At 39.3% G+C, this 13,789-nt stretch overlaps 1 protein-coding gene across 3 annotated transcripts in view; it reads left to right on the top strand.

The window, feature by feature from the left end:
• The window catches only part of ATF1 (activating transcription factor 1), a 58,947-nt gene that overhangs the window by 29,330 nt on the left and 15,828 nt on the right, over positions 1-13,789 (top strand). Inside the window, exons 3-4 of one of the 3 annotated variants that reach the window (XM_014542139.1) lie at positions 3,286-3,405; positions 5,667-5,767. In XM_014542139.1, the coding sequence (XP_014397625.1) occupies positions 3,286-3,405; positions 5,667-5,767 (221 nt within the window). Of the gene's footprint in view, positions 1-3,285; positions 3,406-5,666; positions 5,768-13,789 lie in introns of those variants that run through there. The other 2 variants (XM_005869264.2, XM_005869265.2) reach the window with 2 other exon arrangements.

The raw sequence follows: 13,789 nt of genomic DNA, 5'->3' as shown, positions 1-13,789 counted from the left end.
CCTCAGCCAGCCTTCCTGTGGTTCTGGGGGATGTCTGTTCCGTCTTTTATTTTTGAAGTGGTTGTTTGCGGCAGCAATCTCCGGTGTTTACCTATGCCGCCATCTTGGTTTCTCTCAAAAAGATAATATTTAATAAAAACATTTTTCCTCTTGTTTTTATAGTTAACCCTGTAGTTATGGCAAGTGGTACTGGTTTTTATAGTAAAATAAGGCTTTCTTTTTTTAAATATATATTTTATTGATTTTTTACAGAGAGGAAGGGAGAGGGATAGAGTTAGAAACATCAATGAGAGAGAAACATCGATCAGCTGCCTCCTGCACACCTCCTCCTGGGGATGTGCCCGCAACCAAGGTACATGCCTTTGACCGGAATCAAACCTGGGACCCTTCAGTCCGCAAGCCAACGCTCTATCCACTGAGCCAAACCAGTTAGGGCTAAGGCTTTCTTTTTAAGTACATTTGAGTTTACTAATAAGTGAATAATTGTATAGGAGATAATATGGTTTTGTGATTCTCCTAAGAGCATGCTGTTGAGTGTGAATTTTTTAAAAATTTTATTTCAGAGAGAGGAAGGGGGAGAGATTATAACATCAATGATGAGAATCACTGATCAGCTGCCTCCTGCACGCCCCCTACTGGGGATTGAGCCCACAACCTGGGCATGTGACCTTGACTGGAATCAAGCCTGGGATCCTTCAGTCTGCAGGCTGACACCCTATCCATTGAGCAAAACCAGCTAGGGCGAGTGTGAATTCTTTACTACAGTACATTTTAAGGCTTTATTATGTGTAATTCCTGGATGTCCAAGGGTCATTTGAATCTTTTTCTTTTTTTAGTCCTCACCTAAGGATATGTTTATTGATTTTAGAGAGAGAGGAAGAGAAACATCCATCAGTTACCTCCCATATGTCCCCTGACTGGGGATTGAACCTATAACCTAGATATGTGGTCAGTTGGTTGGAGTGTTGTCCCATACACCAAAAGGTTGCAGGTTCATTCCCTGTCAGGGCATGTAGGGGAGGCAACTTGGTTTCTGTCTGTCTGTCTGTCTGTCTGTCTATCTATCTATCTATCTATCTATCTACTCTCTCCCTCCCAAATTCCCTCCCTCTAAAAAAATAAATTTTTAATTAAATAAAATTTAAAATCAGTCCCTCAGTCACACTAGCTACATTTAAAATGCTTGATACTCACATGTGGCTATTGACTACCATATTGGATAGTTCGGACATAGTTTCATCATTGCAGAAAGCTCGGTTAGTGCTGAAAAGTGATGAGTGGAGGCAGTCATCTGTGTTTCGTGCTCCTTTGAGAGAAATCTCAGGATTTAGATGATCACCTTTGAGAGTGAGGGTAGGAAGACACCAGGCTTTGGGAGCCTGAGTAATGAGCATTTTGTATTTTTGAGGTTAGAACAGTGGTAAGGGGGAAGGATAACTGCAAGCTAAAACAAAATTTGGTGCTTTTTTCCCCCTTTCTGCCTGCCAGACGCATAGTCTGCATAAAAATCACTAAGATTGCCAGAAACCTGGAGAAATTATTGCTTTTATTCTTTTAGAAATGTAAATTAATCCCATTAAGGTTTTCCCCATTAGTTGAGTGAGTGGCTTCAGTTGGAGTCTGAAAGGTAAGGGGACTATTGTTTGTTGTTCTGTCATTGTTGTTTTTCTTTGTTGTTTTATTTTGTTTTTAGATTTGGACCCTTAAGATTTGTGAATTCTGTTTATTTTTACCCTTTGGTTTCTGTAGCCCCTTATGGAGTACTATCAAAGCGAAACAAAGCTGGACACTTGTTAAAGACAGCAAGATGGATTTCATTCAGATTAGTGTAGTAGGGAAGAAAGACTCCAGCATAAATTGAGCTCAACTTTGCTGAATCAAAAGGTGGGAACCTTTTTAAACACTGGGGTGTGCTAGGTGTTAGGTAGGGAAGTTGGTCTTTGTGATGAAGGCATCTGTTTTACTAATTGGTGCTTATCAAAGTTAGACTCCTACCCTCCCACAGAGACAGGGAGACAAGAGCCCTATCCTTCCTGGTGATTACATTTCAAGGGATTGTCCCGAAATCCTTGAGAAAGACATATCTGGGTTGTAGAAGGATTTCCTGTTAAGGATCAGAGAAAGGATTTATAACTGCAAGTTTTCTAAAGTAAATGGTCTAAGGAAAATCAGGTCAAGGGCCTATAGTCAGGTTTTGGCTAAAACAAACAGTAAATTCTTTTGCAGCATTGAACTTTCTTGGGCCTGCATTTTAAGGGGCTGGTGGTCATCCTAGGGACATGACCTTGAGCTTATAGACATTGAGCTAGAATTTGGTCATGTCCTTACTGTGTGTGTTGGGGTAGGATGGATTCCTCCTTTGTGCTGAGAACTTGCATTGCTCAGTAGCTAGGTAAAATTTTATATTCAGAATTTCATGACTTGGGCATTTTGGGGTAATGATAGATTGGAATTTAATCCAATCTTGGGAAGGGGAAAAGGCCTTTAATGAAAGAGAATAAGGCATAGTTTGGGGACCTGATACAGACGGGAGCAGTCGGGAAGGTGACTTTCAGGACCTGAGAAGCAACTTGGTTTTTTTGTGATTTTAAGTCCAAAATGAATGGTATGGGCCAGAGTAGTCTAGAGGAAGGCGAGAGATCTTTATTAATATCTGAGAAAGCTTCTTGAAAGAGGAATCTGTCCAAGAAAGCCTTGAGAGATAATGGGTGGGCTTTTCTTGATTTAGCATTTTATTGTATTTCCATGAAACCCCATTTAATTTCCCCAGAAATAAATTATGATCTCATGATTCATTTATTTACTTGAAATATCTTATTTTTCTTTAAAGACATTGCCCAAAGTTGGTATTTCTCTCCCTTTTGGCTCTTGGTTGGTTTTCAAACAGAGCTCTTAAGAATAACAAATTCTAAAGAAGCCTCTGTGTTTTTGCACAGTCAATTCCTCTGTCCAGAATACCTTCCCATGCTCTCCACCATACACACCTACAGGGAATTGTTTATCCTTCAAAACCCAGATGAAGTACCATGTCTTCTTTGCTCCCACACTACAGTCCTCTTCCTTTTTCCTCTTATATGATAGCTCTTATTCTGATGGTTGTAATTAGTTTGTACTCTTAACCCCCTAGTGCAGTCTCCGGCCCATAGAAGATGCCTAATGTTCGGTTAATAGGTGTGGTTAAATATAATAAGCTCTCAAATGTGTTTTCCAGTGTTAAGAACTCAGCTATCTTATGTGCATAGGTACAGTATATATTTTGTTAATTGAATTTTTATTTGTTCTTAGATGTCACTAAGAGGATCTGCGCCAGTGACAATTGTACCTCTTCCTGGAGAGCAAGTACAGGTTCAGGGGGTCATCCAGACAGCTCAGTCTTCTGTAATTCACCCACCACACGTGCAAACGGTACAGAAATTCAAAGACTTAGTGGTTGAGAGAGGGGACTTTTATACCCTGAGTCTTCAGACACATTGAAGTTGTGTAGTTACTATATTATAAACCAAGATATAAAGTCAAGGAAATTAGACAAACAAATGAAGCAAATAGAAAAGTTTTAGAATTTCTAGTTTCATATATATACTATCTGGTGAAAATAGAAGATACTTTTGGGGGAAATTATTGCTTAGAACTTAAGGAAATTAATTTTTTCAGGGAAAGCACCTTTTTTTTTTTTAATTATCAGTAGTGGTATCTATCCTTCATAAAAATGAGAATTCTGAAGCAAGGCTGTTAATGTTAGCACTCATCTTATAAAGTAAGAAAGTACCTACCTTATGCTTTATGGAGGTCAGATAAAAGAAAGTTCTCTCTTAGTAGAGGAAAGTTCTTATTTACATCTACCTTCATATTAACACCTGACAACAGTAGGAAGGAAAGAGCCATCCTGGGCTCCTATTCTTTCTATTCTTTCTCCCTATTTTATCTTATGGCTCCTGTGAATCCCATAATGCCTCTGGACATCTCTCATTTTTAGAAGCAGCTGTCCTAGAAGAAATGCTCATTTTCCCTTCTGAATATATGGTGTCTGGCAATGTTGTCAGCTCTAGGAGCTGCATTTTTATGTTTTTTGTACATGAAAGGTGGCTGCTGATTGGATTTTTGAGTTTTTGTATGAAGGTTTTACTCTTATTTACTAGTGCTGTCATTAAAGAGAAATACTTAATCTTAGTCTTAGAAATTATTTTCTTACTTGAGTTCAGTGAGAGGCTTTCCATGGAGTAAACTTAGGGACAGTGAAAACAGTTAAAGGTTTAGATTAAAAATGGAAACAAAAAAGTGAGATTTTTCTTAATCTAATCATTACTTTGTTACTTGTTACTCTTATTAGTTCTTAATTATTATAAGTTGTGACCAGTTCTTTCTTTTCTATCAAAAAAATAATCAATGTAAGATATAAATAAGTAGTTGTACACTAGAACTTGTATTTAACAACTATAAAATGTAAAACAAGCTTCTCTGGAAAGTTAAGATCTAAGTCTAAATAATTAGGGAAGACTTTCTGTAGATAGTAAATTTGTTATGTCCTTTCTAGAAGCCTGTTTGGATTATTTTATTTTTTTAAATGAAGGTGAAGTCAGATATAACGATGCAAATTTGGACAAGTGTTGGGAAATTTAATACATTTTAAAAATTGAAAATAACTTGTTTTCTTAATTGTAGATATTATCGTAAGTTAAAACTTGCATGTGATTATTGTGTTGACATAGTTTTAAAAGATTTGTTACTAATACTAGTTAACATTTAATGTGTGCTTGCTGTGTACCATGCACTAAGTGCTTTACATGTATTACTAACTCGTTTAACTGTGAAGTGAGGTAAAGTTATTACAGATTTTTTTAAGTAGCACATGTTTATACCTGCCCTTGCCATTGACCTCCACCTTGCTAAATCTAATGGTCTGTTTTCAGTCCTTGTTTTACTTCACTTGTTAGCACCATTTGACATGGTTGATCATTGTTTCCTCCTCAGTACACCGTTTTCTCCACTTTTCCAAGGACATCTCACTCACTGAGTATTCCTCCTACCTCACTGATGGCTTGTTCTGTTTCATTTGCTGGTTCCTCCCCTTCTTCCCGTTAGTATTCCTGGATTTTGTTCTTGGTCCTTTTCTCTATATTTTTCCATGATTGAGCTTTTATCCAGTTTTAATGGCTTTAAGGACTATCTAAAGAGCTGTGACTTCCAAATTTATATGTAGTCCAGACTTGTTACCTTACAGGTTTGCACATTCAGTAATCTCCTCAATGTCATTATCTAATAGTGAGATATTAGTTGGATACTTAATAGTATTTCAAAATTAACATGTCCAGAATCCAAGTCAGATAGCATGTTTGAAAAAAACACCTCTGAGTAATGTGCAACAGTATAGAAATAGGGTGGAGATAAGAGATTGGTCTTTACAACTCTTGTAAAATAGCGTTGATTTATTTTGGGATAGACGTTCTTCTTAGTTCTGAGCTAGTTGCACTATATGTTCCCTTAATTAGTTTGGCTTCTTGAAATAAACTTTCTCCTTTCCATTTCCTTTTATTTATTTCTTTTAGGCCTTAGATTAATTGACAAGTAAATTTGGGTAGTAGGAGACAAAATCATTGTTTCTAAAAGTAAAAATCAAATTCTTTTCCACCTGCATTGTTCATCATAGTAAATCTAGTTCTGTTTTTTAGGTATCATCTTTATCAGAAAGTGAAGAATCTCAGGACTCATCTGATAGCATAGGCTCCTCACAGAAAGCCCACGGGATCCTAGCAAGACGCCCATCTTATAGGTGAGTCCTTTCATATCAAACCAAACCCTGCGTGTGCTATAATACCAAATGATTTCAAGTGGTGCTGTGTAAAAACAAACTATATAAAGAGGGAGCATGTGTGTATATAAGAAGGGGATTATTAAAACAGATTGGAGCCAGATTATAAAGGGCCAAAGTTGCTGTGCTAAAGAAGAATTTAGACCTATCTTTTGACAAAGTATTAGATTTCCACATTTACCTTTAGAGAGCTAACTATAATAGCAATATGAAAGGAGGACTACAGATTTTAGGAATTTTAAATTCCTAACTCTGGGCCTTTGTTCCTATGTGTCCCTTTGCTGAAACACATTGTTCTACATTCTGCATAACTCCTTCATATACTTGAGTCCCCACTTCCTCCTGGAAGCCTTCTCTGATCTAATTACCTTCTCTCCAACTCTCCCCCTACCCCGAGACTTTAGGTTAAGTTTTTCTTCTGTGGCATCCTTTTACTGACCCTCTGTTACAGTACTTATCCTGTTGGAAATCCAGTTTATTTTTTTATTGATTTCAGAGAGGAGGGGAGAGATAGAAGCATCAATGATGAGAAAGAATCATTGTTTGGCTCCTCTGCAAGCCCCTTCTGGGGATCGAGCCCCCAAACCGAGTATGTGCCCTGACCAGGAATTGAACTATGACCTCCTGGTTCATCAGTCAACCGTCAATGCTCAACCACTGAGCTACACTGACTGGCCTGGCAAGAAATCCAGTTTATTTAAGGCACGGCCCATGTATTATTTTTTCTGATCCAAGGGCCTAGCAAAGTGACAATACAAGATTAGTATCATTAATTGTTGAATGAATGGAAAACTGGAAGTAGTACAACCAACTGACAGAAGGCTGTTGGAATGATATGGGTGATTTCACATGGGAAGTGGGATAGTTTTGGAGTGGATGTATTTGAGACAGTTTGTGGTAGAACTGACAGAACTAATGACTAGATGATGGGTAGGAGGAATAGGAGACAGGGCGAAACGCTGTGTTTGAAACAGAAACATATGCAGTAAGATTTTTGTTAATATTGATTTTTTTAGAGAGGGGGGAAAAGAGAGAGAGAGAAACATCAGTGATAGAAACATCAACATCGATTGGCTGCCTCCTGATGCCCCCTACTGGGGAGCAAGCCCGAAACCTGGTGACTTCCTGGTACATAGGTCGACACTCAACCACTGAGCCCCTCCAGGCTGCAGTAAGATGTTTGATGTTATGAGAGAACTACAAGTATGGTGTAGTCATTCCTGCCTGGTGGAATGAGTGGGAAATACTTCATAAAAGATGTCATTTAGATCACCACCAATCTGATAAATTTTGTGAGATATACGGCGGGAAAAGAGCTTTTTAGGCTGAGGGAAGTGTAATCAAAGGTAGGTTGTGTGATAAAAAAGAGATTGGCCTGTTCTGAAAATTGGAAATTTAATGTGCAGGGAGGAAGCAGAGGTTTATTAAAAAAAAAAAAAAAAAAGTCAGCTGCAATCAGCTTACTTAGAACCTTGTTACAAAATGGAAATATATATACGAGGCAAAAACATGTAAGACAGGAATGGTCTGTTAGTTTGCAAATTGGCCCCTGGATACAGAGGGCAAAGAGAGACCAAAGAAAGAGGTAGACCACTCCACATTAGTAGGTGGGAGGTTTACTAAGCAAGGGAACTTACTTAAGGGGCTTTTCTTAAGTGGCTGCATAATGAGTAGATCTTCCACCTGCCCACCAGAATCTTGAAAGTTGGTTTTTTTTCAATATGAGGCTTTTATTATACATCTTAATAGTTTCACAAACAGGTGTGACAAATCATTTGGCATCCCGGTGTTTCTATAGCTGGACAACTTAGATCTTATCAGCCTGCTGAACTGTTCCTTTTTCAGAAACATAGATACTATCCAAAAAATTATCTGATATCCTTGTTTTTAACTGTTGTGGCTTGCACAAAGCAGCTGAATTTGATACAAGTTCAATGTCATTTCCTTCAAGAATCAACTCATCTTTCTGGGCTTGAGATACTGAACAAGCAACGCCTAACCTCATCCAAACTCTGTGGATGTATTTTTCGCCCCCAAAATTTCTAATTTCAACAAGAGAACCATTCTCCTGAATAACGACGTTGATGGGGAAGTGAGCGTTGTAACAGAAGCCCAGTGTAACACCCTTGATCATGTTCTGTACATGACGGCAGATAGTTCGAACTGTTTTCAGTTCCTTTCTGTTTTCCCACCATTTGTCAACCCGGAGCCTCTTTTTCTTTCCAAGGAGACTGAGCTCTACATTGATGTGGTTGAAGTCCCTCTGCAGGGTGCCTCTGGAGCCCTTCACAATAACTGTGCGTCCCTTCAGAGTGATGTCCACAGTCTGATTGCCCAGAATGGTCTTCATCCTCGCAGTAGATGTGGCAAAGAGCTCTTGAGAGTTTATGGAGGAGCCTGAACTGAGTTCAGTCACATATACCCTTACTTATGAGTGATCATCAGCCAAACTGCTCTGAGTTCAGCTTGTGGCTGCTACAGTTTGTTCCTGTTTAAAGGCATCTGTATACCAGGTGTCAGCAGGAATCCCCCTCATTCCCTCTCTACAGGCCTCAGGGGGCACCACAGGTACAGGAATGGGAGCATTTGGAGGATCTATATATTCTACAGAGTAGCACCCACATTTCTAGAGACATAGGGCTGGCAGGCACAGTGCTCCTCTGTTGCAAATAGATGTGCCACTTACTCACAGTGGGGGTTTGAGCCATGGCAGAGGTGAGATGAAATGTATTCTCAAAACCCAGCTGTAGATAAGACATATCTTACCATGGTATGTCGTTCCTTTATGAGAGGCTCTACCTGGAGGAGAGCTGTGTACACTGGTAGGAGCTGTTGATCTATAGGGATGTATTGGGTTTCTGCCCATTTCCAGACCTGGGACCAATATCCTAGGGCAGTGGTCGGCAAACTCATTAGTCAACAGAGCCAAATATCAACAGTACAACGATTGAAATTTCTTTTGAGAGCCAAATTTTTTAAACTTAAACTATATAGGTAGGTACACATGCCACCTGCTGACTCTTTGCATGGGACCCACTTCACAATGACAACCCTAGGCCAGTGGTCGGCAAACTCATTAGTCAACAGAGTCAAATATCAACAGTACTTCTTCAAAATAGACTCGCCCAGGCCCAAAACCGGCTTCTGGGCATGGGCCACGAAGTTTCAATCGCACTGTACGTGCGCGCCCGCACGTGGTATTTTGTGGAAGAACCACACTCAAGGGGCCAAAGAGCTGCATGTGGCTCACAAGCCACAGTTTGCCGACCACTGAGCTAGGGCAATAACATAGTTATTTTTAAAAACCTTAACTCTTTTAATAGAGAACCCTCCTTTTTTTTTTTTTTAAATATATTTTTATTGCTTTTTTACAGAGAAGAAGGGAGAGGGATAGAGAGTTAGAAACATCGATGAGAGAGATGGACCAGCTGCCTCCTGCACACCCCTCAGTGGGGATGTGCCCACAACCAAGGTACATGCCCTTGACTGGAATCGAACCTGGGACCCTTGAGTCCGCAGGCCGATCTATCCACTGAGCCAAACCGGTTCTGCAAACCCTCCATTTTTTAAAAAGTAATCAAAGACCTGCTAAAGGCATTTTGTTAAACTCAGAATCCTTTGTTTACTAGGCAGATTACTTAAAAGGTAAAGAACAACCTTTCACAGTCTTATCAAGAACAGACCAACAAAACCAGCATGACTGCAGGCAAGTGTGAGTAAGTGTGTGGGCGGGCATCTGCTGGTCAATGTGGGAACTGCAGGCAGGCAGTTTGGGCGCTCCTGATGGAGGAACTGCGGAGCTGCTCTCTGCTTGAGATTGGAGAGCAAACCTTTGTGGAGGCTTGGCAGGGAAGCAGCCATGTCCTAGCACCCCTACGTCACATACAGGCACCCAAAGCCCCACCGCTGGGACCCAGTGCCCCCAGACCCAGGGGAGGGTTGTAGCAAACCAGTATCCTGATTGGTATGGCCCCCGGAGAAGCCTGCCCTGTTCCTAGGCCAACACAGAGCCCAGTTCTCTGGGCCTGCCCCACCTCCTCCATCATCACAGTGCCCGACCCACCCCCTCATCAAGCTGAGAGCCAGGCTGCCCTGCCCCCTTGACCTGTGGAGCCTTCTTGGATAGCAGATTGCCTGACTTGCCTGGCCCCCTTGACCAGTGGAGTGCCCCCCTTCCTGGACACCAGACTACTAAAATGGGGAGATACAGCAACAACTCCCAAATGAAAGGAAGGGAGGAATTGCCAGGAAAGGAACTAAATGAAATGAAGGCAAACAATTTGTCAAGTAAAGAATTCAAAGGAAAGGTTATAAGAGTGCTCAAACAACTTCGTGAGAACAAGCATAAATGAATAATTACATAGTTGATATAAAGAATACCATGGAAGGAATTAGCAGTAGACTAGAAGAAGCTGAGGTCCAAATAAGCAAATTAGAAGACAAGGTAGAAAAAAAAACATGCAGAGCAGCAATTGGAAAAATAATTAACGTGAAACCTAACAACATCCACATCATAGGAGTGCCAGAAGAAGAATCTGAGCAAGGAATAGAGAACCTGTTTGAAGAAATAATGACAAAAAACTTCCTTAACTTGGTGAAGGGAAAAGTCATAGAAGTCCAGGAAATGAGTCCCAATCAAGATGAACCCAAAAAGACCCACACCAACACACATCATAATTAAAATGGCAAACATTAAAGCCCAACTGGTGTAGCTCATTCATTGGTTAATGGTGGTTAATGGTGGTCAGGGTTCGATTCCAGGTCAAGGCACATGCCCAGGTTGTCGGCTCAATCCCCAGTGGGGAATGCCCAGGAGGCAGCCAATCAATGATTCTCATCACTGATGTTTGTATTTTTCTCTCCCTTCCTCTCTCTGAAGTTAGTTTTTTAAAAAATATATTTTATTGATTTTTTACAGAGTGGAAGGGAGAGGGATAGAGAGTTAGAAACATCAATGAGAGAGAAACATCGACCAGCTGCTTCCTGCACACCCCCTACTGGGGATGTGCCTGCAACCAAGGTACATGCCCTTGACCGGAATCGAACCTGGGACCCTTCAGTCCGCAGGCTGACGCTCTATCCACTGAGCCAATCCAGTTAGGGCTGAAATCAATTTTTAAAAAGGAAAAATAAAATGGCAAACATTAAAGACAGAATCTTAAAGGCTGTATGAGAGAGATAGACAGTTACCTGCAAGGGAATTCCTATTTGATTGTCAGCAGCTTTCTCAATAGAAATACTTCAGGCTAGAAGAGAGTAGCATGAAGTATACAAAGTAATTGAAGAGCAAGGGACTGAATCCAAGACCATCCCGCAGAGCTATCGTTCAAAATAGAAGGTGAAATAAAGAGTTTTTCAGGAAAAAAAAAAGGCTGCAGGAGTTTATTACCACCAAACTGCACTGCAAAAAATGCTAAAGGGACTGTTGTAAGAAGAAGAAATAGAAAGGAACACAGGCACAAAGAATAAAAACAGCAACAAAAAAATATCAATAATAACCATAAATGTAAATGGCTTAAATGCTTCAATCAAAAGACATGGGTAGCTGAATGCATAAGAAAACATGACCCACTTATATGCTGTCTACAAGAGACCAACCTCAGAACAAGATTCACAGGATAAAAGGGAAGAGGTGGGAAAAAATTTTTTCCATGTAAATAGAAATGAAAAAAAAAAGAAAAAAAAAAAGCCAGGGTAGCAATATTGATACCTGACAAAATAGACTTCAAAATGAAGGGTATAATAAGAGACAAGGAAGGCCACTTGTATACAAGAGGCTATAACCCTGTTATACAGATATACACCCAATATTGGAGCACCCAAATATATCAAAAACACTTCTGGAAAACCTTAAGGGAGATATCAACTGCAATTTAATCATAGTAAGGGACTTTAACACCGTATCACTGGATAGATCTTCCAGACAAAAAATCAACAAGGAAATAGGGACCCTTAATGACACACTGGATCAGATGGATTTAATTGACATTTATAGAACATTTCACCTCAAAGCTGCAGAATATACATTCTTCTCAAGTGCACATGGGTCATTCTCAAAGATAGACCACATGTTAGAACACAAAACACATCTACAAGTTCAAGAAGATTGAAATCCTAGCAAGCATCTTGGCATGAAATTAGAAATCATCTACAATAAAAACATTCAAAAACATGAAGGCTAAATAGCATGTTATTAAACAATGAATGACTTACCAATGAGATCAATGAAGAAATAAAAAACTTCCTGGAAACAAATGAACACACAACAAGCCAAAATCTATGGGACACAGCAAAAGCAGTCCTGAGAGGGAACTTCAAAGCACCACAGGTCTATGTAAAAAAAAAAAAAAAAAAGAAAAACTTCTAAAAAACTATCTAACCATACAATTTAAAGACTCAGACAGAGAACAACAAAAAAAGCCCAGAGTAAGTAGAATGGATATAAATGACAGACTAAAAATACAATACAAAAGATCAATGAAACTAAGAACTGTTTTTTTGAAAAGATAAACAAGATTGATGAACCTTTATCCAGACTCATCAAGAAACAAAACTCCCAGCAAACAAAAGTTCTGGCCTGAATTGCTTCACAGGAGTTTTATCAAATATTCAAAGAACTATTAACTATCCTCCTCAAACTATTCCAAAAAATCCAAGGGAAGGAACACTTCCAAACACTTTCGGAGAGGCCAGCATTCTCCTAATTCCAAAACCAGATAAATACACTACAAAAAAAGAGAATTACAGACCAATATCCCTGATGAACGTAGATGCTAAAATCATCAACAAAATATTAGCAGATCAGATCCAGCAATATATTTAAAAGTTCATACACTATGACCAAGTGGGATTTATTCCAGGGATACAGGTGGGAGGAGGGCAATGGGGGGCAAAAGGGGGGCAAATCTGTAATACTGTTGACAAAGATATTTTTTAAAAGATGGGGAAGAATACAAAACAATAACAATATCTCAATGCTATGTAGTAATAATAAAGCAATATATGGGAATGATACACAATTTTATGGTGTTCTTTGATGGGGAGAAAAAGGAAAGGGATGGGTGACATTGATGTATTGTAACTTAATTCTTACTGAATAAGATTTCTGAAACAAATACGGCAAAATATTAGCATCTATTGGTTCTTGGTATATGGTACATAGGTGGTTTTATTTATTTTTCTTTGTGCTCAAAATGTTTCATAACTTAAAATGAAAAAGAAATGGGTACAGTATTCCACAGTCTCATGATAGGCTGGCTGCATGAAACCATGTAGGCAGCTCGTTAAATGGATTCTGGAGCTCTATCCTGTCCACTCACTCAATCATTAGGGATACCAGATGGGAATCTGGATTCAATAAAAACTCCAGATGATTCTGATACATAAACAGGTTTAGAAACTACTGTGACTTCTACAAATGCTCAACACAGGGACTGCCACCTCCCGTGTTCTATATGAAACTTCTGGAAATACAGACTACGATTGTATTAGCTCTTGGTGGGAAGACTATTCAAAGTAAGGAGACTTAGCTGGAAAATGATTTTCAACATGTTATATAGGAGCAGCTGAAGGAACTAAAATTATTTGGCCTTGATAAAACAACATCTGTAGCAGTTGTCAAATATTGAAAAGGAGGGCATGGATATAGAATTAGGTTTGAAACTTAAATTTTTCTAGCTTCACTGGGTGGAACCAGTTTGGGGTCTAACAAGGGCTCTAACTGTGCAATAATTGAATGGTTTGCTTTTTGGAAATTGTGGATGCCTTATTCCTGGAAATAGAGGCTGTTAGGAATGTAGAGAAGGAATTCCTACATGGACTGGAAGGTTGGCATAGGTAACATGAAAAATCCCTTTTAATGCCAAGGGTGTTTTCCCTTTGTGGTTCTTTTTTTGTTATCGTTTTCACACAAGTACATTTCCATTTTCTGGTTTTTCTATAGTGAACATGGAATTCTTGAGTAAAACTTCCCCTTCTCCTCCT

This window comes from Myotis brandtii, unplaced genomic scaffold (genome assembly GCF_000412655.1).
Source record: "Myotis brandtii unplaced genomic scaffold, ASM41265v1 scaffold29, whole genome shotgun sequence".
Taxonomy (NCBI): Eukaryota; Metazoa; Chordata; class Mammalia; order Chiroptera; family Vespertilionidae; genus Myotis; species Myotis brandtii.
The sequence above is the reverse complement of the archived record's forward strand: the minus strand, read 5'-3'. Positions and strand labels throughout refer to the sequence as shown.